At 43.0% G+C, this 25,014-nt stretch overlaps 1 protein-coding gene across 1 annotated transcript in view; it reads left to right on the forward strand.

Annotated features, from left to right (window-relative positions):
• The window catches only part of Slc16a2 (solute carrier family 16 member 2), a 115,102-nt gene that overhangs the window by 85,759 nt on the left and 4,329 nt on the right, over window positions 1-25,014 (forward strand). Inside the window, exons 2-5 of the mRNA XM_028771446.1 lie at window positions 14,091-14,235; window positions 18,128-18,578; window positions 19,945-20,088; window positions 24,745-24,973. Coding sequence (XP_028627279.1) covers window positions 14,091-14,235; window positions 18,128-18,578; window positions 19,945-20,088; window positions 24,745-24,973 — 969 coding nt within the window. The remainder of the gene's footprint in view (window positions 1-14,090; window positions 14,236-18,127; window positions 18,579-19,944; window positions 20,089-24,744; window positions 24,974-25,014) is intronic.

Consider the following 25,014-nt stretch of genomic DNA (forward strand, 5'->3'; position numbering starts at 1 on the left):
AGGAAGGAAGGAAGGAAGGAAGGAAGGAAGGAAGGAAGGAAGGAAGGGAAAAAGGAGGAGGAAGGGGAGGGACATAAGAGGGGAGGGAAATAGAAAAAGATTTAGAGCCATCTTCCTTGAGCAAGAACTTTTCATTTATTCACTGAGAAAATGATTACATAACACTTAACACTAGGTCATGAGCAAGGCTGGAAAAATAATGTGAAGCTCTGAGTAAGGTCACTATCCTGGTCGGACACAGAGAGAATGGTGAACAGGGCTTGGTCCTTTTAAAAAGAAAAAGTGAGTGTTGCATTTCTTCCCTCTGTAGCTCCAGCTGACCCCAGAAGTGTCTTCACTGCCTTCTCTTAGATGTGTCTCATCAGGGCTTTCAGGCATCTGATTAATGACTGTTAACCACCTAGTCAGATGTGCCAACATGCTTTAATCAGAGACCTGAGCTCCTGCCATACTCTCCACCTGCCCCACCTATAAAATTCCTATGACCCTCACTTATTCCATGTAGATTTAGGCTCTTCACGAAGCACTGGGAGCTGTGAAGAAGTGGCAGGATAAGACAGAAACAGCAACACATCTAATTACATGGGCTCTAACCCATGGTGGTGTTTTCTCCACCTAGAACTGAGTCTAACTAAGCGTTATAAAACCTTTAACCATGTTTGTTATACTTTCCTTCTACTGTGCACCCTGTCAGAGGGCTGTGCACCCTGTCAGAGGGCACGGTGGCTCTTGAATAGACCCACCTCAATATCCGTGTCACTTCCCCTTAACTCTTCCTTCCATCTCCCACTAACCCTGCTGTGACCCTTATTAAGCCTTCATTAGTTTCTGACAATAACAGGAATTTGTAAAATGCCTGCAATACATTTACAGAGTTTGGCTCTTGGAATATCTCTTGTTCTATTTTAACTCCAGGGATGGAGGAGTTTGAAGAGCTTGAGCTTTGTTAACCAAGGAATCTGGGACCACATTTGAGTTCTTTTCTGAGAGGTCTCTGTACTTCAAAGACATTTGCTTGAGAGCCTGGGTAAAGATCCAGAACACTACTTCAGCACTTAAGTGGGGAAAATGGAGGGCTAAAAATTTTGAGAACCAGTTGGTCTAGGGTACAACTAAAAAGGCCAAGGTTCTGATTTTGTGTTGTTCAGGCCTAATAAAAGCCCAAGGATGCTAGGCAGAAAAAAAGGAAAGGCTTGCCTTCTGAATGCAGACATTGTGTTCACATCAAGTATGAGCTTTGCCAAGGAGGCTCTCACTAACGTGGGGGTAGTGGTTCAGGTTAGAAAGAACTTTGGGGCTATTGAGTGAAAGGAATGGATGATACATTGTAATGTATTTCATCTTCAAAGTCTGGGATTCTGTTGAACAGAACATTTATTTCAGTAATTAGGCACTTGCTTAGCACTGCAGCTGTGGGCTGAAAATAATGCTTTCTGCCTCGTGGAAAGTTATGGGTTCCACCCCTAATTTTTCCCAGTCTCTTTAGAAAGATAGCACATTTGTTTTATCCTTCCCAACTCTCCCACAAGCTCAACTGCTTTGTCAAAATTTCTTTGTCTTCCCCATATAAAGGCAGAGGTAATTATAGGGAACAATAGCTAGAAACTCTCTAGCTTTGACTGTCAATTCTAGAAAACTTCTGCTATCCCTGCACTTAGAAAATAAAATGAGTGCCATGACAGCAAATGACAAAGAATGCTCATTTGTTGTCAATATGCTCATAACTGTCATCATCATCATCACCATTATCACCATCGTCTTGACTCTTGCTGGTAACTTACCTAGTAAGTCATGTGTCACACCATGTTAGTCTTCAGGTATTGATGTAGCAGGCTATATTTCTTTGCTTCAACTTAACAAACTTTTCTTTCATTTGGAATGTCTGACTCCTTTGAAAATCTTCAAATAGAAAATTTACCTGAGAACAGTGGCATACATCTGTAATTTCAGCACTTTGGAAGTAAAGCCAGAAGGATCAGGAGTCAAAGCTCAGCCTTAGCTACATTGCAAGTTCAAATCAGTCAGGACTACACAAGAGCCTGCCTCAAGGAATCAGGAAGCAAACTTTACTCTGGCCATGCACTTGCATTTTATAAAACTTTATTGCCCAATTTATTTAGTTTTAAATTTGTTTTTATTTATTTTTATATTTTAATTAGAGTATAATCACACTGCTTCCATCTTTCCTTTCTTCTCTCCAGCCCCCTCCAATCCATCATATCCCCTATCCCCTCTCTATAACTCCTCCCATGTTCTTTCATGGGGGGGAGAGAGAGAGAAAGAGAGAGAGAGAGAGAGAGAGAGAGAGAGAGAGAGAGAGAGAGAGAGCCTACTCCGTTTGTTTTCCTGAATAGAAATATAGTTTAAGGGTAGACTACTTATCTAGCATGAGCAAAGCCTTAGACTCAGTCCCCAGTTCTGAAAAAGACAGTGTGTTCCTTATTGTACCATCAGGTATTTGAAACTGTATCTCTATGTCATTAATGTGTCCTCCTCAATGCCTGTAGGATAACCATGTGTCTTAGTCAGAGAATGTGTTAAATAATTGTTCAATAAAACAATACAGACTTCAGAGCTGGAGGAATGGCATGAAAGGAATCTTCTAGGTTTTTGGTTTGTTTGCTTTTTGGTTTTGTTGTTGTTGTTGTTGTTGTTGTTGTTATTGGGTTTCTGTTTGGTTGGTTGGTTTTGCTTCATATATCTTAAGTGTGGCGCTATGAAGCCAACAACCTAGAAATGCCAAAATGGTAGCAGAAAAGGAAGCTTTGAGAGAAGCCCAATTTCTCCTTAAAGGACCAGGAAATAGGTATCTTAGCCAGATAGTGACTCATCCACTCCAACTGAATGCCATAGGGGAAAGTGTATCCCACTCATCCTTTAGGAACAAAAGCCTCACAAGGAGCCTAGACTTTTTTGCTCGAATCTGTAACACAGTATCCCTAAAATGCTTGCCTTCCACAGCTGGGTGGAGTCAGAATAGTGAGCCAGTAACAAGGCCTTCCCCTCCCCTGCAGTGTTAGTAGAAACCAAGTAGAAAATGTGAACTTTCACTTTTGCCAGACTGTAACCTCTGATCACACCTCCCCCTATTTCTGGAAAGGTGCCAAGGTGGTGTCAATGAAGGCCAAACAGGACATTGGGACTTTCCCCATTACTTAGTGTAATGTCAATTGAAGTCACACAGGAAACTGCCAAGGGACCCCTGTTCTCAGATGTAGCCTAGTGGTGATGTTGAAATATGTGTGTGCCCCCCTCAGAAATAACAAGGCCCCTTTCTTCCCCAAGGTTTCTGGTAATGGCAGCTGATCAGAGAACATGGATTTTTATCCCCCATTTGGCAGCAATGAGATAGTATTTGACTGGCAAGTTCTCAAAGGAGGCCTGCTAAAAACAGATGGTCTTATAAGATCCTGAGACTTATCATGTCCAAAAATGTCCAGGATAAAACAGAAAATCATTTGTCACACCAAGGGCAGAAAGAGTTTGCCTTTAGTGGAAAAGGACCATTAGTTGACAATACCAAGATGACACAAAAGTGAGGCTTATCTGGCAAGGAGGTTAAAGCACCTATGTTAAAGATAATATTTAAATCGCTGTGGGCCAATCTCAATTGTTGTTACTGGCCCGCCATCTCCCCGACCAGGTAAGGTCTGAGGCCATGAGCAGCGGCATGCTCCTGCCGCTGCTCAACTCTGACCGCAGCTCATGCTAGCCCAAAAGCACTGGCCCTGCCACCCACAAGATGCCAGCGTGGGAGATGGCTCTGCCAATCTCCCACACTGTCTACAAGGCTGGACTGAGCCCAGACCATCCCACCATCCACGTGGTACCCGGTAGAAATGAGACTATAATGTTTAAAGATTATCCAATGGCTTTATGTATTTGGTGATGCTTAGTTAACAAGATGCCTACACAATTGGAAGTGTTACCCAATTAACTAACCTAGATATAAGTTGTTACCCAGAACTGCTCTCGATACATGCGTGGCCATCCATGGCTCCTACATCTCTCTCCTTCTAGCTCCTCCCAAAATACCGAGTTTATTGTACAATGTAGCGGGGTTTATTGTAGAATGTAGTTTATTGTTTATTGTAGAATGTAGTTTATTGTAGAATGTACTGCTATACACCTACTATAAAAAGTATTTAACAAGCCATTACAATAAATCATCAAAGAAATAAAAAATACAATATGTCAACAGATATAAGCTACAAACAGAAAACAAAGGAAATTTCTAGAATTGAAAAATATGATAACTAAAATCAAATAAATCTTACTGGATGGACTCCATAGCAGAATAAAGAAGACAAGGGAAGGAATCAATGAGCTTGAAGGTAGATCAATAAAAATTAACTACATATTGGAAGCCATGTTGATGTGAGTGACCTGAACAGCCACCTGAGGCCAGGTTGATGTCCATGATCAACAGTATAGCATAGAAGACTTCTGTGAAAACCCCTATCCTACCCATTCACCATCCAAAAGTAACAGTCTAGATAGGAAGCCATCAAAGAGGAGCTGGCCACGGGGAATTTAACCATGTTCCAGAGAGCATATGGGCAATATAAATTGAACGTGTTTGTTTTTTGTAATTGGGGGCATCACAAGGGCAGGGGGCAGACCTGGGAGTACTGGGAAGTTGAGAAACATTATCCAGTATGATCAACAGAAAGAAAACAGGTTAGAAAAAAAGAACGGGGTGGGGGATGGGGTAAGGGGATAACATATGAAATGTAAATAAAACATCCAATAAAAAAAGAACTTATACTTAAATTTTAAAAAAGAAAAAAGAAAGAAAGAAAGAAGAGTAAACTCCAGTGGATGAACTCCAAGCAATCTATGCTAAGAAACATTGTAGCTGAACTTCTTAAAACTAAGCATACACATGTAGAAGAAAGCAGCCATATTTGAAAATGATGTCTAATTGAGGGGCAGAGTGACAAATTTGACAGAATGAGTCCGAGATATGCCCAAGTCTCATGAGAACAGACAAGAAAGAGAGGTGACTTAAGAGAGCAGTGCAAAAAAGGGAGAGGGAGAGAGGAGGCAGTTTTACTAGGTCAGCTTTACAGAGACAGGTTGCAGGTGAAAACAGAATGAGACAGAGAATGAGAAGGAGCCAGAAGATTAAAATAGATTCCCAGAGTTACTATGAAGCCAAGCAGAGCAATTCAGTCAAAAGCTGAGAGAATCCAGATTGAATCAGTCAGTTTGGAGAAGAGTTTGAGCCAGAACAGCTGAGTTGAACCACCCAGCCAGAGATTGGAAAGAACTAAAAAGGGTGAAAAAAAGCCCTGAGTGAATGTGTATTGTTAGCATGGGAACAGCCATGTCAAGGACCAATGCCTCATTCCCATGTGAATGGCAAAGCTATTAGGTGAGGCTCCGAGGGATGGCAAAACCTTCCTCAGGTCCGAGTGAGAATGATTAACCAGTTCATGCAAAAACTAGTAATTGCAGCCTCCCAGACTTTTACAGTCTGAGACTGCTTACATACTGAGACCTCCTATGGAGGGTCGCTAACTCGCCTCTGCTGTGTTGTGCTGTACAGAATAAACAGGATAAAGTTCTAGGTTGCTACCAACAGCTGGTGCTCTCCATCAGAGTGCACACAACCCACCTAACCCCGGCCTTTTTTATACATGAGAGTGTGTGTGTGTGTGTGTGTGTGTGTGTGTGTGTGTGTGTGTTTTCTTTCTTCATTTCCACACTATCCTAGTCAGGTCAAGGCTCCCACCTGGGGCGAGGGAGTTATGATGAATAGAGCCTGAATCAGTTATATCTGCAGTATTGGGAATTCACATTGGTCAAACAAGGGACCTCTCCCTAGAGAAACACACAAATAAAGGCAAAGAAAATAATAAAAATAAAGGGAAAAAAGGGAGCACAATTGTTAAGTGTTAAGATATGGGACAAGTAGTATCTGGAGATAGCTAGATATATGTTAGTACTCTGAAATTTTATGTTAATAAATCCAAGGAGATTTTAAGGAACTACAGAAATAGGATAAAAGCATTGTAGCTTCATAATTTTGAGTTAGGTTTAGGACATATGCCTTTGGTTTCCTGAAGAATAGGCAGTAAGTTTGACTGGTTGAGAGGACATGGAAGAAGGATTGATCTATGACCAAAGGATCTGAGAGCATTCCAATTTTCTCTTTGGATTTATGGAGCCTTAAACCCCTGTGTTTCTTCACAGAGGGGCAAGTTCTGTGGAACTGGATCCCTAAGGAGTCTAGCTTCTAGACTTTGCCCCTTTGGCTATGAAGGGGCTGGGAACCAATTGTGTTACTGTTTGCAAGTTTACCAACTAATTAACATAGACACTGTAAGGGTTAGAAGGAAATTGCTTAACAAGGGGGAAAAACTTGTTGCTTAGAGTCAACCTGCCTGGAAGAATTGTACTTAATTATTTTGTGACCCACCTCCTTCCAGATCATGGCTGTGGGAACCTTCTGGGGTGGAGAATCCTGGGCTGCAGCACACAGTTCACTGTCTTGGTGAGCTGGGCAGCTGGTGGTAGCTGTTTGTTGTGCCTCAGCCTTTAAAAGCACCCCTGAGAGAGGCACATTGCAGGTGGGAGTGCAGGGGCTGGGGTGTCTTACTGGTTTTCACATTTTTCCAGTTTTGAGCTCAAATAACCCCAGGCCAGAGGCTACATGTTTTGTTTTTCTCTCCTCAGTCGGGTGTCCAACATTGCTGTGAACCACCCCTGAACTAACTGTGAAGATTCATTATGAACATCTAAGAAATAAGAAGGGGGCACGGGTGTGGGGAGCAGAGGAATCCCTGAAGAAATGAGTATTGTTGCCATGAGCACAGTCAAGTCAAGGACCAATGCCTCATTCTCATCTCACCTGTGAGCGAGGCTCAGAGAGGTAGCAAAGCCTTCTTCGGGTCTGAATATAAATGTGGACAGTGTGCTGCAAGTTCTAGTGTTTACGAATGTTTTATCGCTGTGTGCAAAGGCTAGCAACTGAAGCTCCCTCTTTGTCAGAACACAGTCTAAGAATGGAGTCATGGGAAGGGTATTCTCAGTGCTTGTGAGAAACCCTGAAGAACACAAACCAAGAGGCATGTGACCTCAGTTTCTTTTAAAAACACAGAACTGTTCTTGGACTGTGTTTTTGTGCACTTCCTGAGGTCTGAGGTGTATCGGATAAGAGTGAGTTTACTTTAGCTGTGGTTATTCATATCCCTGTATGGAAAAATACGGTTTCGCCACTTATGGCTTGTTCTTGTGATTGAACATCTTACTCATGTGTTTCCTCTTAGCTTTCAGGGTATAAATTGCCTGATGCTCTGAATAAAGTTAGCAATTATTGCATGAAGCTTTTGCCCACCTCATTTTTAGGCAGTCCTCTCCACTCCCCCAGGTTCATGCCACCAACTAAAGCAGTAGACACATCCTGCCAGGTTTTTATACTGGGACACTGCTCACCTACAAAGATAGCTTAAGAGATTAGCTAACTCTTCCCTTCTGTACTACATATAATCAATACAGTGAGGTTCTGGGTTGCTGTGGTACCTGGTACATCTCCATCAGAATGCACATAGCCCACCCAACCTCAGCTTTTCTGTATACATATCTGTTTGTCTATCTTTTCTTCACACCCTCACTAACCCCTAGTCAGGTCAAGTCCCACCCATGCAGGTCACGGTGGTATTTGTTTATTTTTGTATCTGGCTTATGTCACATAGCAAACATTTTTGAGTTTCATTCTTTTTTTCTTTAAGACTGAATAAAATTCTAAAGTGTATATGCATCACATTTTTTATCCATTCTGTTGATGGACATCTATGCTGGTTCCATGTCATAGATAGTGACTATTAGAACTATAAACATGGATGTACAAGTCTCTCTGTGGTCTCTTGCCTTAGTGTCATTTGGACGCATGCCCAGAAATGGTATATGGGTATATGGCAGACTGATTTTTAGAGTTTGAATAAAATAATCATTTAAATTTCCATGCTATCTGTACATGTTTACACTCCCACCAGCAGTGTGTAAGTGTTCCTTTCCCCATATCCTCTCCAGCATTTGTTTGTTTTCAGAATAGATAAGCAGAATAGCCATTCTGAATCGGGTGAGATGAAATCTCAAAGCTATTTGAATGTGTACTCCCTTGATGGCTAACGATGATGAACACTTTTCAAGTTTGTTTTTGTTACTATTGTTAGTGAAAGGTTCTTAATGTAAGTCTCTGTTTCTCCTCTAACTCTCCATGTAGCTGAGATTGAGTTTGAACTCCTGATCCTCCTGCTTCCACCTCCCAAGTATAGGAATTACAGGCTTGTGTCACCATTTCTTACTTTCAATATTTATTCATTGCTTATATTTCTTCCTTTGAAAACTATTTAGTTCATTGGTCCATTTATAGATTGGATGACTGAGGTTGGTATTTAACTTTTGTAGTTCTTTACATGTTTTAGATAGTAATTTTTTGTCTGATATGTGTGTGTGTGTGTGTACATATATACCAGTCTGACCATATATATATATTTCTGAATATGTATACACACACACATATGGGACAAAGATTTTTGTTCCATTCTGTGATTGTATCTTTACTATGGTGATTGTTTCCTTCCCTTTGCTGTGTAGAAGCTTTAAAAGCAATTTCAAAAGATCACATACAGTATTTATATAACTTCCATTTTAGTATTTTGGGTTTTGTGAAACAGGATCTCATGGATACCAGGCAGAACTTGGGCTCAGTATGTAACCTAGGCTAGCCTTGAACTCCTGATCCTCCTGCCTCTGAGTCTCAAGTGCTAAGAAGTGTGTGTTGTCATGCTCAGCTTATATAACTTTCTTAAAATAAAATTTTTACGAAGACACAAAACAAGTTAGTGGGTGTTGTTAGGAGTCAAGGATGGTGACAAGAACACCTGGCATGACTATAAATAGATGGTAAAAAGAAGAATCTTTGTGATGTTGTAATAGTTGTACATCTTAATTGCGATAAAAAGACACAGGATTATTAGCATGTATCACACCACTGTCAGTTTCCTCATTTTAATATTATACTACAGTTACATAAAGGAAAATTGGGTAAATGATTCATGGGACCCTCTGAGCTGTCTTCACTGTTTTCTGTAAATCAATTGTTGTCTCCATTTAAGTTTTTGAAAATTAAATTAATTTTAAAAGCTATGTCAAATAAGGTGTAAACTTCCTTGGACTATACAAAAGATATTTTATGAGCCAAGTTATCAGTTTTCACTGTACTGTAGATATTCAGAAGAGCTCAGTTATAGAGTGCCTGAAAGATGACTTATTTAATTAATAGTTTTTTCTTCTTCACAACACAACTGAGGTATTTTTAAATCATGATAGAACAAAATACATATGTGCCTCAAATAAGATCTTAAAGTGGTACACCCTGCTTTCCTGCCCTGCCCCTTTTAGTGGCAAGAATGGAATCTAGGACCTCATACATGCTAGCCAAGTACTCTTTCCACTGAGCCTCTGACCCCTTAAAAACCAATGTAAGATTTAAAGATCTATTTTACATGTGGAAATAGTCACACTTTTATGTTCTCAGTTTTTTTGTTCTCACACATGCTAATGCACACTACCACTGAACCACTGTTGCTAAAATTCCTTTCCAGGGTGAGACGTAAATAATGTCTACCCCTTCTCCTAGGCTCCTAATGACATACCAAGACATGATCCTCTACCAAAGTTCATTCTGGGGAATCAATGAGTTTATTGGGCTTCCTTAGAAAGCATAGATAAGGAATTACTTACAGAGGTGTGGGTGCTCTTCCCACTACAGGAAAAGCCTTACCCAACAGGGATGAGGACTTTTCCACAGCCACATAGATGGAGCCACCATCTAGTCTTCTCCACATTTATTTTTCTTCCCTAGGCCATGGATAATTAAGGTAGCATTGTGTGCAACAGGTAGTAGGAAGCAGGATACTCCAGTGAGACTCTCATGTCGCTGAAACTGATCTTTGCTACATTATGAGTTTTTCTGTTTGCCACCTTGTATCACTCCCCCCATTTCACCCCCTATCACTTGATAAGAGAGAAAGAAGGGTAGAGGAGAGAAGGGGAAGGGAAAGAAGGAAAGAGAGGGGGATGGAGGGAGGGAGGGAAAGAGGGAGGGAGGGAGGGAGGGAGGGAGAAGGAGAGAGAGACAGAGAGAGAGACAGAGATAGAGATAGAGAGAGGGGGGAGACAGAGAGAGAGAGAGAGAGAGAGAGAGAGAGAGAGAGAGAGAGAGATCCCTGAATCTAATTTCTTTCTTCTTTGAGCACAACTATCAACAGACTACAACCAACCCTCCTGGATGATCAAAAGCCATCTACCCTACCTCTTGGAGTCCTAGCACCTAGCACCACCTTCTGAAAAGTTCCCAGAATTCCAAACGTCACACAACTGTAGAAACTATCTACAACTGGCAAAACTGTATCTCTGCTAGAGCAGGAGGCAAATCATAGTCAGTGCTGTGGACAGTTTAAAGCAGCATCGCATCCCTACACCTGGGATTAAAACGGCAGCACATTCTTATAATATTTATGTATTTTTTAAACAAAACAAACTTTCAAAATTCTCACTACATGTCCCTCTCTGCCCCTCTGTGCTGGGGCGTAAAACATCGACAAGCAAAAACCTGGCATGATCTTTTCCAAGGGGATGCATCTGAACACCCCAAAATGGTGGTTTGCTCAGAAAACAGTCACTCATAACAACCATTCACCCCTCAAAAAAGTACTACCACAGTCACCCCAAATGTCCCCTCATGTCCCTCTCTAATAAATCTCACTTTCATCTTCTCTTTGTTTTTCTGCCCCCATAATTTTGTCTTTCCTAGAATTTTCTGAGTAAGGGTATTTGAGTTTATCTTCTTTTACTTAACACACTGCCTTTAAGAATTGTCCAAGTTGCTGTGTGTATCACTAGTTTACTACTATTTGTGGGTTTCTGTGTTTTGCTCTATTAGCATATATGCATTTGTTCAATTCATTTACCAGTATTTTTGAATTGTTGTCAGGTTTTAGCAATTATGAAAAGAATATACTATAATTATGGATAACCATGGTCATTGGATTGTTTTGGGTTTTGTTTCCCCCCTGGTAGTACAAGGCATCAAACCCAGGGCCTGGAACATGCTAGGTAATGACTCTGTCTCTGAGTTGCACCTTCATCCCTAGGTATAGGGTTTTGTATATACATAAATATTAAGAGTAGGATTTCGGTGGGCTATGTTAAGTGCATGACTGACTTCATGAGAAGTTGTCAAGCTATTTGCAAAAGTGAGTATACAATTTTCCATTCCCACTAGCCATGTATGAGATTTCCAGCTCCTCTATATCCTTCCAATAGTACTACCATTTCATAGGTAGTCTTCTTAGTGGATGCATAAGGAATGTCTCATTGTGAGGTTTCCTGTGTATTTCTTTGATCGGTTTTGGTGTTCTGAGAGGTCTTACCATGTGGTCCTGACTGGCTTTGAATTCTTAATCTTCCTACCTCAGCTTTCCAAGTTCTAGGATTACAGGTATTTACCAGCCCATTTCTGACTCTTAGTGTAGTTTTAATATGCATTTCTCAAATGATTAAAGATATTTATCAAGTTTTCATGGGCTTAATTGGTATTTGTTTTGTGTGTATGATGTGTGTCCAAGACTTTTGTCTCTGTTTTAAATTGAATTCTTTTCATTCTTCCTGCTGAAATTGTGATAATCCACTCCACTCAAACTTGTGTGCTAGATGTATATTTTGCCAGATATATATGTTGCAAATATTTTTCCAATCTGTTATCTGCCTTTTTGTTCTCATAACTTTTAATATTTATTTTGCATATGTGTGATGTGTGTGTACACATTTGCGTGTGAGGGCACATGTATGTAGACGTCAGAGGACAGACAGCTCTGGGTGTCAGTCCTCACCCTCCACCTTGTTTGATGCAGGCTCTCTCTTGTTGTTTGTGACTGTGGTGCACACTCTGTGCTAGCTAGCTCAAGAGCTTCCGGAGGTTCTCCTCCCATCTCCCTGTAGTAGAATGCTAGAATTACACACAAGTGACACACTGTCCAGTTTTTACATGAGTTCTGGGAATCTAAGTCATCAGACTTGTGAAGCAAATGTTTTTCCTGGCTGAGCCATCTCTCTGACCATCATCACTTTTTTTTTTAAAGCACAGAAGTTTTAAGCTGAATATGGTAATGCAGATCTATAATCCCATGTTGCTATGATTCCTTCCCTGAAAGAGAAGTAAACAATGTCTGTCCCTTTTCTTACGGTCCCACTGACAAACTGAATTAAGAGTCTACCAAAGTTCACCCTGGGAAACAAATAAATTTATTAGGCTTACTTACACAGCAGCATGTGAAGGACTAGACAGGAACATAGGAGACCTTAAAGTAGACATACTGGAGGGCCTCACCCACCAGGAATGATGGTTTCTTACTGGCTGTGGAGTTGAAGACCCCCTCCCTTCAGCCACCCCATCTATGTCCTCTAGCTGCTCCCCCAAGACTAAGGACATTCAAGGCAGAATTGTATGCACTGGTCGGAAGAGGTAGTTAATTTCGGGCCAGCTTGGGCCACATCAGACCTTGGTTGTTTGGCTGGTTTTCTAAGGATAAATTTTAAGTTTTGATAAAGTCTAGTGCACCAGTGTTTCACTTATAGGCTATACTTTATGTGAAAATTCTATGAGATCTTTGCTTGCACAAATTATTTTCTCATATAGTGTCTTCCAGAAGTTTTATACATTTGCATTTAAGTCTATGGTCCATGTTGCATTGATTTTTCTATACAGTATAGCTCTTAACATTTCCGAAGCTCTCTTCTATATATGACTACATGTGATCATTCTTTTATTTGAAAGCACTTTGGGGACTGAGCTGGTACTGTGGCTGAGTGATACAGCACTTTCCTAGCATGGTGAATCCTTGTGTTCAGTCCCCAATATTGCTAAGGGAACACTTTGGAGAAAGCACAAGAATTTTAATACCCACTCCATAAGTGGGAAATTTGATTAGGGAAGCATTGTGTGGTTTCTCAAGGTCCCAAACATCATAATAGGTGAAACTGACATGTAAGTCCAGATTCCCTGCTGTCCTGGGCCAGGATCTTTGAAGCCAGGCAGCTAGAGCTCAGAACAGCAGCCTATCGAAGTGAAGATAACTCCTGAGAATGGCTTATTTGGTGCTAAAGTACAAGGCACAGGCAGGCACAGGCAGTGGAGTGGCCCTTCCCCCTGGCTTTCTTGGGGCTGTTCACTTGGAAGGAGAAAGAAACTGGCCCAGCGCCCTTGCTCAGGTGACACTCGAATGCTTTTTGATGATGATGATGAAGTCTTGGAACAAGTTCAGAGAAGGACTCTGAAAATAATTACAGAGTTACAAAAGTAAATTGAAGCTGAAAAGAAAAGTTTAAAGGAACTAAGATTATTTAACCTACTAGAGAGAGGCTCAAGATGAAACCTGATAACAGCTTTTAAACAAACAAAAAACTTGGGCTCTCCTTCTGAGGGCTGAGCAAGGGGAAATGGGCTGGAAGAATGTGAGTAAAATGGCCTCAGTCCTCCTCGGTGAGGATTGGTACAGATACGCATCCTCTAAAACAAGATAAACTCATTTGGAGTTCAGACGTCAGAGATTTACCAAACATGGGTTTTGGTGATGAACTTCAGCATGTGGGTTCCCTGGCCATCTTGCATAGCATCTTACTCTGTATTCTAGTGCAATTCCAGAAACCATTTTTTGGGGGAGGGGCTGTGATTATTTTCCTGCTCCTGAATCTTCATATTAAGATTTTTAGCATTTAGATTTCTGTTCCAAGGACTGAGACAAGCCTGTTCAAATCCTAAAGCCTGCCCTTTACTCTCCTCACCCTTAAATCTAAGCATTTAAATTCTTCAAGCTACATATCTGGTCTCGTATCCCTGCCTTCTGTTACACAATTGACTAGTCCAATTCCAGAACCCACATTTAGTTCCTGTTTCATATTTCACCTGTGTCTGCATACCACTCTGAATACCAGTGCCACCTTGGAAAAGAACTGAGGCGGCGGCACATCACTAGACAGCACAGTAACCTCCGGTGTCTCTGTGCCCCTTTTCTTTGCAGCATGGGTCGGAGCCCTTGCCATGGGTATGATCTTCTTCTGTTCTCCCATTGTGAGTATATTCACTGACCGTTTGGGCTGCCGAATCACAGCCACCACCGGGGCTGCTGTCGCTTTCATTGGCCTCCACACCAGCTCCTTCACCAGGTAAGGCCTCAGCGGCTGGCTACTTTTCCAAGACTGAGAATTGGCTTCTTTCTTGGGGCCTTAGCTATGAGTACTGTTCTCATTGCAGGATCCTCTGTGGCCCTGGTCATCATGTAGGATAGACCCTCAAAGACATTCCTCCTAAGATTCAGAATCCACTCACTTTATATGGAGTCTGCAGGATACACATGCAATGAAGAATCCACCACCACCCCCAAAAAAAGACCCAAAGTTCCAACATATTGTGAGGAGTCTAAACCTGGTAGCTCAGAGATCTCAGCTTCAGTCCTCCTTTGGACCACTGAATAACTTTGGGGTAGTTGATGAGCATCTTTTGCCTGCCCGGGCCTCACTTTCTATATAGTTAAGAGACCACATGGTTCCTTCAGATCTCTCCAAGCTCCCCTCTGATGTGGCACACATCTCACATAACCTTGTCTTTCTTCCCTGAAGTAAGCTACTTACTTGAGTTAATGTGAAGATATAGCATTTCCAAATGAAACTTCAGCTGAAAACCAGCTAATCAGCGCATATGGCCAGTTAACAGTTAAAGTCTGGCCCTTTTCTGAGTGGCTCTGGCTCTGGAAAGACAGGTGAGCCAGACATAAGGAAATCCTCATGTCTTGGGCATGGGAAGGATATTTAGCAACATTCTCTACTGAAGTGCTGACCTAAACCCCAGAAACCCAGCCAAGACTCAAATCCTAGACTCATTGGTCCCACTCAGAGAATTGGTAGTGCTACGTGAGAAGGCTACACATGTATTTCTGCCTCCTTTCCTGTCAACCCTGAACAAGCATGTGTATGGAAGAGGGGAGAAAAAAGACCCGATTCTACAGCAAGAGAAATGTGAGCTTCCTAAACAAGTCTGTGGGCTTCCTGCCAGACACGTTGCAAGTTGTGGTACCTCCTCCTTCCAGTCTTCCCGGATTGATATAGGAGACTGATGGCCTGGAAATATGAACATGGCCACAGTGACATGTCTGGAATGGAGACTAAGCTAACTTGAAAGAGGCTTGCTTTCTGGGTATGACTCCCTAGAGAAGGCCATGGCTCACTGGGCTTAAGTTTCCATACACAGTGGAGAATAAGACTCATGTTCTATCTCAGCTGGCCCCATGGGGGTGAGCCAACTGTCTTAATGACTTAAGCATTTCCGGCTGCCCAGACTACCTACCCTCTAGCAGAGCTTAGATTTGGCTTGCAGTGATATCTTGGTTCCAACCCATCCAATAGAGACAAGGGAGGGGGGAAAACATATCCTGCCTGGAACCTTCTCAGCCCTCTCAAGACAGCAGCTCCAAACTTTCAGAAGACCCTTCGGGTGGTCAGCCTCATTTGCCCCCCACCCAGGAAACTGGTACCAGACTCTTGTGGGAATGAGCTAGGCCTCTGAAGTATCTCTAGTCTCAATGCTACAGGGCAGAGCCTTGTTTCTTCAGGCAGAGCACAGCAAAGTATAAACAAATTAGCAACATACGGATCTCATTTCCTTTGCAGCCCACATGGGCTGTGGCACAGGAGGGAAATGCACTTAGATGTGGTATTTTCTCCTGGCATTCTTATCTCAGCCCTCTGGAGGAGGCATTTTTCTCCCTCCACCATAGCCCCCTATTCTGTTTGCTCTTTCTGTAAGAACATTTTCAGAGCCAAGAAACTCTCTGGATGGTTTTATGTCCAGAGAGAAGAACATGATTCTGCTTGTGGCTAGAACTTCAAGTCATTGCTATTCCTATTGTCTCGCACTGGGGCTCTGAGACCTTTTGGATGACTGGAACAGGGCAGATCACAGGCAGCACCAATGAGCCTTAGGCAAGAACTATTAAGGCCTCACATCCTGGAGCCCACTTAGAAACATTGACCTTCCAGTGCCCTGAACTGAATCCCATGCTTCCTCCAGGACTATTCTTTTTAAGACTAGCTCCTTGTCCTTTGGATAAGGCCCCAGCCTGGGCTAATCCCATAGGATACCTAGAATTTAATGGAAGAAGACCCCAAAGAGTCTGACAGAAGCAAAACAATCACCTTAGCAATAAGTTCAAAGTAAAGACAACCTGTTTGAAACTAAACCCTACTTTTGTCCAGTGGATATGAGTAGATGGAAGGCAACAGTGATGTTAGTTCTTGGAATCAAAGGCCACTGGCAGGGCAGCCTAAGTCCAGGTTTTTAATATAAAAGCTGAGTCTGTGTCTGAAGAACAAGAAGAGCATTGGTTAATTTAATGGCCAGATAAGAACTATTGCAAAATATGTGGAAGCATCAAAAGGAAAACAAGTATTCACTAGGTTGTTCCAGCATTGTGTGAGGGCAGATGGCCATTCAAAGTGACCTGCCTGTGGCCTTTCCCCTTCTAACATTTTACCTTCTGTTACAGAGGCTTGTGGCAGAGCGGGGCCTAAGAGTTTTAAGCAACAACCTGTCTTTCTTGTCTAGGCCCATAACTTGAGGCTTGACTTCCTGTCAATCAAGCAGGCTACTTATTCTGAGGGAACTAATCCAAATAGTATGCAGTGACAGAGACAGGATTCTGGAAACTAAAAGGACTCCTTAACTCACAGTCCCTAGAGGGACTCCTTAACTATACACTCCCTGTATAGATCACCTGGGGCTTGAGCTAAAAGGCTGGGGCTCTCTTGACCTTGGGCAAGGATGAAGAAAAAAAGGAAGTTCTCTTGAGATCATTAGCCAGTCTCTGAAACATTAAGGGCCCTGAAATTAATGACACATCAAAAAACAGCTCATCCTTCCAAGACCAAAGTCTTGGCTCCTTGCAGACCTTTGTTGTTACTTAGGATGAAACTTTGGTCCCCATGTCTACTCGTAGTACCTAGGTAAGAAGCAAGGTACAACTAATTTGCCTATTGCACACACTGACTCCTTGCAGCCTCTCGCCTAACCACTGCAAAATTTAATTCTGGTTTTCTTTCTTTTGTTCACTTTTTTCCCTAATCCTCTCTCATATAATGCTATAATCACATTGATCTGGATTGAAATCCTAGCTTTATTTTTTTTTTAATGAGACAGAGACTTGCTGTGTAGCCCAGGCTGCTCTCTTGTCTTAGCCTCCTGAGTGCTGGGATTACAAGTGTGTGTCACCACAAGTGTCCTAAGGCCAAGCTTTCTTTTTTTTAAGTGTCTGGACAAGCTACTTTACTCTTGATCAAGAGGGCACACTAGGAAAAACTGGCACATATTAACAGAGCATGCCCTTGTTTTTAGTCTAACTAGGATAGTAATTAGGGCTTTGTCCCACTTGCCAGAGTCTTACCTCACAGTCTTACTCAGTTGACTAGTCTTAAAGGCTGAAGGCTGCTGGGCATAGTGGCGCACACTTTTAATCCCAGCAGTTGGGAGGGAGAGGCAGGAGGATCTCTGACTTCTAGACCAGCCTGGTCTATAGAGTAAGTACCAGAACTACCAAGCCTACACAGAAAAAACTCCCAAAAAAAAAAAAAAAAAAAAAAAAAAAAAAAAAAACCAACCCACCATGCTGGGCAGTGGTGGTGCACATCTTTAATCCCACCACTTGGGAGGCAGAGGCAAGTGAATCTTTAAGTTCAAGGCCAGCCTGTTCTACAGAGCAAGTTCCAAGACAGCCAGAGCAACACAGAGAAAACCTGTCTAGGAAAAAAACAAAAACAAAACAAGCAAATAAACAAAAACAAGAAACAACAATAAAAAGCCAAGATTTTTTTGATCTGAAGTTATTTTAGGCAAAATGCCTCTGCATCCCCATCTGCAAAGTGGGTTCAGAGGTTCCCTATCTGCTCTGCAAGTTGGTGGCGAGTGTGGCACTGGGTAAAGGTGGAGGAATGGAGGTTTCCAAGAACAAATTGGGCAGGTAAATTGCTTTCAGGCTGCTGAAGATAGCTCTTGGTGTTTCTCCCACAGCTCCCTAAGCCTGCGCTACTTCACCTATGGGATTCTGTTTGGTTGTGGCTGCTCATTCGCCTTTCAACCATCACTTGTCATCCTGGGCCACTACTTTCAACGCCGCCTAGGTCTAGCCAATGGTGTGGTGTCTGCTGGAAGTAGCATCTTCTCCATGTCTTTTCCCTTCCTCATCAAAATGCTGGGGGATAAAATCAAGCTGGCCCAAACCTTCCAGGTGCTGAGTACCTTCATGTTTGTTCTTACGCTGCTCTCACTCACGTACCGGCCCCTCCTGCCGAGCTCCCAGGACACCCCAAGCAAGAGAGGTGCCCACACCCTGCGACAGCGCTTTCTGGTTCAATTCAGAAAGTACTTCAACATGCGTGTATTCCGCCAGCGCACCTACCGTATCTGGGCCTTTGGGATCGCTGCTGCTGCCCTTGGTTACTTCGTTCCCTACGTACACCTGGTGAGGAAGAAGCTGACCTCAACCTACCTGGAGTCCAAAGGGTGGGGGCGGAGGACATTGAAAGGGCAGAGCTTTGGAAAAAGAAACAAGCCAGGCCAAGCGTGGTAGCTCAGGCCTTTAGTCTCAGCATTGCGTGACTGAGGTTGGAGGGTTGCTGTCAGTTTGATGCCAGCCAGCAAGATTCTTTCTCAAAACAAATAAACAAAAAGGGAGCAAAGACTAAAGAAACAAAATAGTGATTGGCGATTGGCAGAAAAGTAAAGAATATGGGTTCAAAGAGAACTTCAGTGGGAAATGAAGGTAGTTCCTTAGGACAAGGCCCAGTATCCATGGTTTCTCCCATGATAAAGGTTTAGATAGAAACCGGGCTTGGTAATGCAAACCTGAAATCCCAGCTACTTGGGAGGGTGACAAAAGGGATCGAAAATTCAAGGCCTGTCTCAACTACAGTATTAATTCAATCTAGTCTGGGAAAGTTAACAAAAGTATGATTCAAATTAAAAGGGGGTAGAGGGCTACAGAAGTAAATCAGTGGTAGAATGTTTGCCTGGCATCCACAATACCTTAGGTTTACCCCCTAGTACTGAAAACAAAAGATTTAACTGGATAGATGGGTTTCAGAGGATAAGCGGTACTGGAAGAGTGGTTCAGATGACCGAAGACATGGTTTGTAAAGACCATTTTGAGATATGCTGGTCTCTGTGGTCAAATGATTCTGCTGAGGAAATATCATGGATAAGAACTCTCTAGATTCATGTGTAGTAATCTCTTTACTATAGTCACAAATTTTGCAATTTTTGAGCCCATAGGCCACAGAACTGTTGGTTGTAGGATAACTATTATTCTATACAAACCATAAGGTTTTGTATCTATACGCGTGCTAGGGATGGCCTTGTCCCTACTAAGCATGTGCCTTCTCATTGAGCTACATCCCCAGCCTATAGACTTCGTGTTTCCTTAAAGCACACTTTGAAAGAGTTGCCTGGAAGTTGGTAGACGCTTATCTCCAAGTGACTTGATATTTCAGCCTGTCAATTTTAAATCATTGCATGGGAATATCATAGCGCATCTAGATTTTCTTAGTAGCTTGTCCTGTCGGAGCTTTGAGAACTTGGAAGCCCTTAGCCCCTGTCAACTGTTTCTCAAAAGCCCACATTCCAGAGAGTCTAGGATAAGTAGCCTTTGTGATTGCTAGAAGCAGCCAGGGGGCTTTTCCTGGAGCTGGGGGACAAGGGGAGGTGCTACTCCAATCAGAGCCTCTTATCCTCATCCAGGGAAGTGAGTAGCAGAAAATCCATTCCAACATTTAACCAGTCAGTACCTCTTTTTCCTCCCGTTCTGGGGGCCTTGGTGTTATACTTTTCAGATGAAGTATGTGGAAGATAAGTTCAAGGAGATCAAGGAGACCTGGGTGCTCTTGGTGTGTATTGGGGCTACGTCAGGCCTCGGACGTCTCGTCTCAGGCCACATCAGTGACTCCATCCCTGGACTTAAGAAGATATATTTGCAGGTGAGTGTCCACTGGTCCACAGCCTACAATAGGTCATCACTGGGCTCGGGGATAGGATGGGTGGTGAGCCAGTGCAGTTCTCTGGGTTCCAGCTTTGCACATGGTAGATAATCAAATTCTCCAAGCTTCGGCCTTCGGCTTCCCCTAGTTTTAAAGACAATCATCCTTGTTCTCCTTCCTGCACTAGCATAGAGTAAGGATTCCGTGAGAGCTGTGTATATGGAAAGTTACTGAACATAAAACAGGTAGTTTTGTATTAACAATAGCCCAGCAATTGAAAACAGGAAACTCAGCCCACGAGCTGGATATGTCCCCCAAGTAAGGATTTGCTTAATTGCTATGAGTTGTTTAATTCCTATCTTGAAATCTGAAGCACTCCTAGTGCAGTGTCTCTCTCCTCTAGGCTAGGTCCATCACTTCTCACGTTTCCAGGGCCACTTAGCATCAGGCACTGGCTCTAAAGTGCCATCTCAGGCAAATCTCTGTGAGTTTGAGGCCCCTTTAGTCTACACAGCAAGTTCCAGGACACCCAGGGCTACATAGAAAGATACTTTCTAAAACAAAGAAACCTGAAATGTCTCCTACCAATGGACACTAAAGTCATTCCAGAAAAGGCCAAATCTCATTCTTTCTAGTTCTCACTGCCCTTATTTACGCAGCGAAAACAATTCCTCCCATTAATATCTTATCATTAAAGTGAACATGGAAACATGTAGAGGTGGCCCAATTTAGTCCTTTTGACAGTGATACAGGTTTCCTCACACTGTGGGCAGTGACCACCCTAGTAATACTCTAGGGATCCTTTTTTGCATGATGTGGGTTCGGTCTGGTTTGAATATAGGCAATTTTGGCCTACCTAGCAGCAGTAGTGTCTTCCTGGCCTGGCTCATGGTTCTGCTCCTGCAGTTGGGCTTACCAAGAGATGCCAGACTGGAAAGCCTTGTAGAAAGGCAGCCACAGAACACATGCAATCACATTACCCACCAGAAAGAAGCCAAGTTTGGACTCACTTTTCTCCTGGGAATGCCTTAAAAGTACTAAGAAGCCCTGACTATTTGTAGTAGGGATTCCATGGTCTTTGTCAGTGCCAAGTGAGTTCCTTAATACCATCATGTGTCATGGATAAGGATATGATTAATTTTCATGTAGAATTTACTTCTACTCGTTGCAAGAGCTGGTGGGGAGCTTCCTCAGAGTTATGAGTTCTCTTGTAGTCCATCCAGGCCAACATCACAGCATTACACTGAAGGAGAATCTGAGAGACAGGCTTCTTCCACAGAAGTGGCACAGCTGAGCTCACGTGCAGCATGTTTTCTCATACCTACTGTCCTAGTTTGCTTTCTACGGATGAGATAAATACCATGACCAAAAGCAACTTGGAAAGGAAAAAGTTTACTTCATCTTACAGCATATAATCTAACATGGATGGAAGGCAGGGCAGGAACTTGGAGGCAGAAGCTGAAACAGAGGCTGTAGAAGACTGCTGCTTACTGACTTGCTCAGCCTGCTTTCTTATATAACCCAAGACTATCTGCCAAGGGATGACATCACACACAGTGGGCTGGGCCTTTCTATATCAATCGTCAATCAATAATATGTCCCATAAGCTCGCCTAAAATCCAATCTGATGGGGGCATTTTCTCAATTGAGGTTCCCTTTTCTTAGATAACCCTAGCTTTTGCCAAGTTAACAGAAAACTAAACCAGCACAGCTCTCTTTCTCTAACTGATGGACGGCAAGCCTGCGTCTCAGAGATAGGTGAACTGCCTGAGGTCAATCCATGAGTTTGTGGGATAAAAAATTATGAAATGTTTAGTTCCTGTGCAAATATCAGCAAGTGCTTTCTCTGAGTGACTTTTCTCACAGGTGTATCATGTGCCCCCCAGCCATCCTCTTTCAGATGTCCCCCACCAAGGGTCTTCCCTATCAGGATTAGCAGCTTCACAATGCCAGCGAGTTCAGAAAATAAGAATAAGCTGGCACTGAGCCAGAACTCTCTCTTGCAGCAAGGCAGCAGCCTAGCGCAGTAGCTCGGATGCTTCTCACCACAGACCCCAGCAGAGAGGCAACGTCTGTGCTGCTTTTGCTTTCTACTATAGGAGAAGGACAAGGGACCCCATGTCCAAAGGACAAGGAAGTACAGCTAGTTAGAGGCTGAGCTAGGTAGAACCCAGGACTTCTGCCGACTTCTCTCATTTTTATTCCTCTTACACGACCCAATTTCACCACTTAGAATAATATAAAATCATATTAGAACACAGCTGAGACATCTTCATCCCCCTTATAGCGTATCTCCCTCATTTTATGAATTTTCAGTGTTTGGGGCTGGGGTGGGTGTGGTTCAGTCAGTAAACCGTTTTCCTCCTCAGGGACCTGAGTTTGATCATGAGAACCCATGTTTTTAAAAGCTTGGCAATAACAAAAAAGGGGACAGCAAGGTGGCTCTGTGGGTAAAGGTGTTTGCCACACAACCCTGACAACCTGAGTTCAATCCACAAAACCAACATGAAGGTGGGAAGAGAGAACCAACACTCTGACTTCCAATAGATGTTTGTGTTCTCTCTCTCTCTCTCTCTCTCTCTCTCTCTCTCTCTCACACACACACACACACACACACACACACACACACACACGGTGGTGTTCACTTTTAATCCTAATCCTAGCACTGGGTAGAGAGAGATATAGAAGGGTCTCTGTAGCTCCATACCCAGCCAACCTAGCCTAATGGGTGAGCTTCAGGCCAGTGAGAGACCCTCTCTCAAAAGTGGACAGTCTTCCTGAGGCTGACACCTGGAGTTGTCCTCTGGCCTCCAGGTGTGTGTTCACATGTGCACATGCGCACGAGTGCACACACGCACACCCTTTTTTTTTTTTTTTTTTTTTTTTGGTTTGAGTATTTTTGAACCAAAGGACAATATGATGAAATTTTTTCAGTTTTTCAAGATTTTCCGTCACAGGAACCTTTGGCCTCTTTTGCTCTTAGAGGCAAATGTAAGAGCGCCAGCGTGGGTAAGAAAAGGACTGCCCATAGCTTCAAATGCTCAAGAGCCACCCAGGAGAGCCTGTGCTTCTCTACAGTTTGTAAAGCCTACGGTCGTGCCAGGCATCTAGCTCCTGAATAGCCTGTTAGAAAGGAAATGGAAATAGCCTGAATGACCTCATTTGGGGTCATTTTTGAAGCCTGAGTTCCAGTTCGAGGAGGGATTATAAATTTCCAAGCCTTGACAAGGCCTACTAGAGGATTAGAGAGAGATCTAGATACATCAGTTAGCAATTTCATCTGATTTAAGGTCCGTTCATGGGGTCCTTTGTGGTATAGAATGGTATTAACTCTTAACTGCCATACTCGGCTTGATTGATAGGTGGGTCTGATTTTTAGCTCATAGTTGCATGTGAACCTCCTAAAGGAGAAACAGGTGTGGCTCAGTTCTTATCACTAGCTTCTACATAACTACCTCAAAATGGCCTGGAACAAATTTAAAGTCTCCCAACAAAGACATTCTAAAATGTCCAAAAAGCAGCTAATGCCCTATGTCCAAACAAAATCACTGTCAGCAACAACACAGAAAATCTTCAGGGCATGAAACATATTTGATTTGTGTGTTTTCTGTGTGTTCTTGGCTATGTTTTTCTGCCTATTTATTGGTCAACTGTGGGCCTTTGGAAAATGCTCGGACATCCTAACTCCTTAGTAAACAGATCAGGTCTTAGTTCTGGCCCTGAGATGACCTGGCTCGCCCAGCTGCAGTGAGTTGAGAATGGGGTCTCCTCTCTATGCCCACAGTCCAGGGCTTCAGTCTAGTTCACAGACGCTGATTGCAAATGACCTTAATTAAAAAACAGAGTGGGGTGGAAGGGGGGAGTTTCTAGAAGAAAAAAAAAACTCGTCTCTAGAAAGACAGGTTCTTTGGTTTGGAGTAATTTTGCTTAGTCCAAAGAATTCACAGTACTAGCCAGTGCCCTGGGCTGCTCCACTCCTGGGCTACTTTGGGGCTCTACAGAAATCCTTCTATTAGCTTAGTAGCTCCCTTGCACAGCCTCTCTGTTGCCTTCTCTGAGTATGTAACCATGCCCAGAGCTTCCTAGAGCCCAATGCCTGCCATGCCTGAGACACATGACATGGCCCGTATCCTAAAGCACAAGAAAATCTGAGTAAACCTCCCAATGGTATCTCAGGTATTTCCTAAATTTTACCAGAATGAAGATGGACGTTGGCTGCTCTATTTTAATAAGCTGCACCTTGCATCAAAACTCCAATCTAATTGTCATGCAAGCCTTCCCCACCTCCTCCCTTCCTCTTTCCATGCCTTACTTGATCTGAAAACACTTGATCCCAGATCCTATCTCAGGATTAGACAGCAAAAATTCTAATTCATCTCCCTTCCTCTCAGGATCCATTGCAAAGACCAACTTCTTTGGCTATGAGCAAGGCAATGCCCTCCCCCTCTCACAACTGTTTAAACATCCTGCTAGATTCAGCTAAATAGGGCTGGCCTCTCTCACAAAGTCCCTCAGTGAAGGACTTAGACGGGGCTTGAGTACATAGAAAATACACTCTAACTGCTCTCAGCTGACACCCCATCCAGTCCCATTTTGCAGATGGTAGAAACGAAGATCTTAGAAGAGAAATGTAATTTGAGGTTCTTGTTTCTCTAGGTCCTCTCATTCCTGCTCCTGGGCTTGATGTCGATGATGATCCCCCTATGCCGGGACTTCGGGGGCCTTATCGTTGTCTGCCTCTTCCTGGGCCTATGTGATGGCTTCTTCATCACCATCATGGCTCCCATTGCATTTGAGCTGGTGGGACCCATGCAGGCCTCACAGGCCATTGGCTACCTCCTAGGCATGATGGCCCTGCCCATGATTGCTGGGCCCCCCATTGCAGGTGAGGCTAACCTCTGAAAAGGTATGAGTCTTGTTTTCCTT

Source organism: Grammomys surdaster, unplaced genomic scaffold (genome assembly GCF_004785775.1).
Source record: "Grammomys surdaster isolate TR1022 unplaced genomic scaffold, NIH_TR_1.0 207, whole genome shotgun sequence".
Classification (NCBI taxonomy): Eukaryota; Metazoa; Chordata; class Mammalia; order Rodentia; family Muridae; genus Grammomys; species Grammomys surdaster.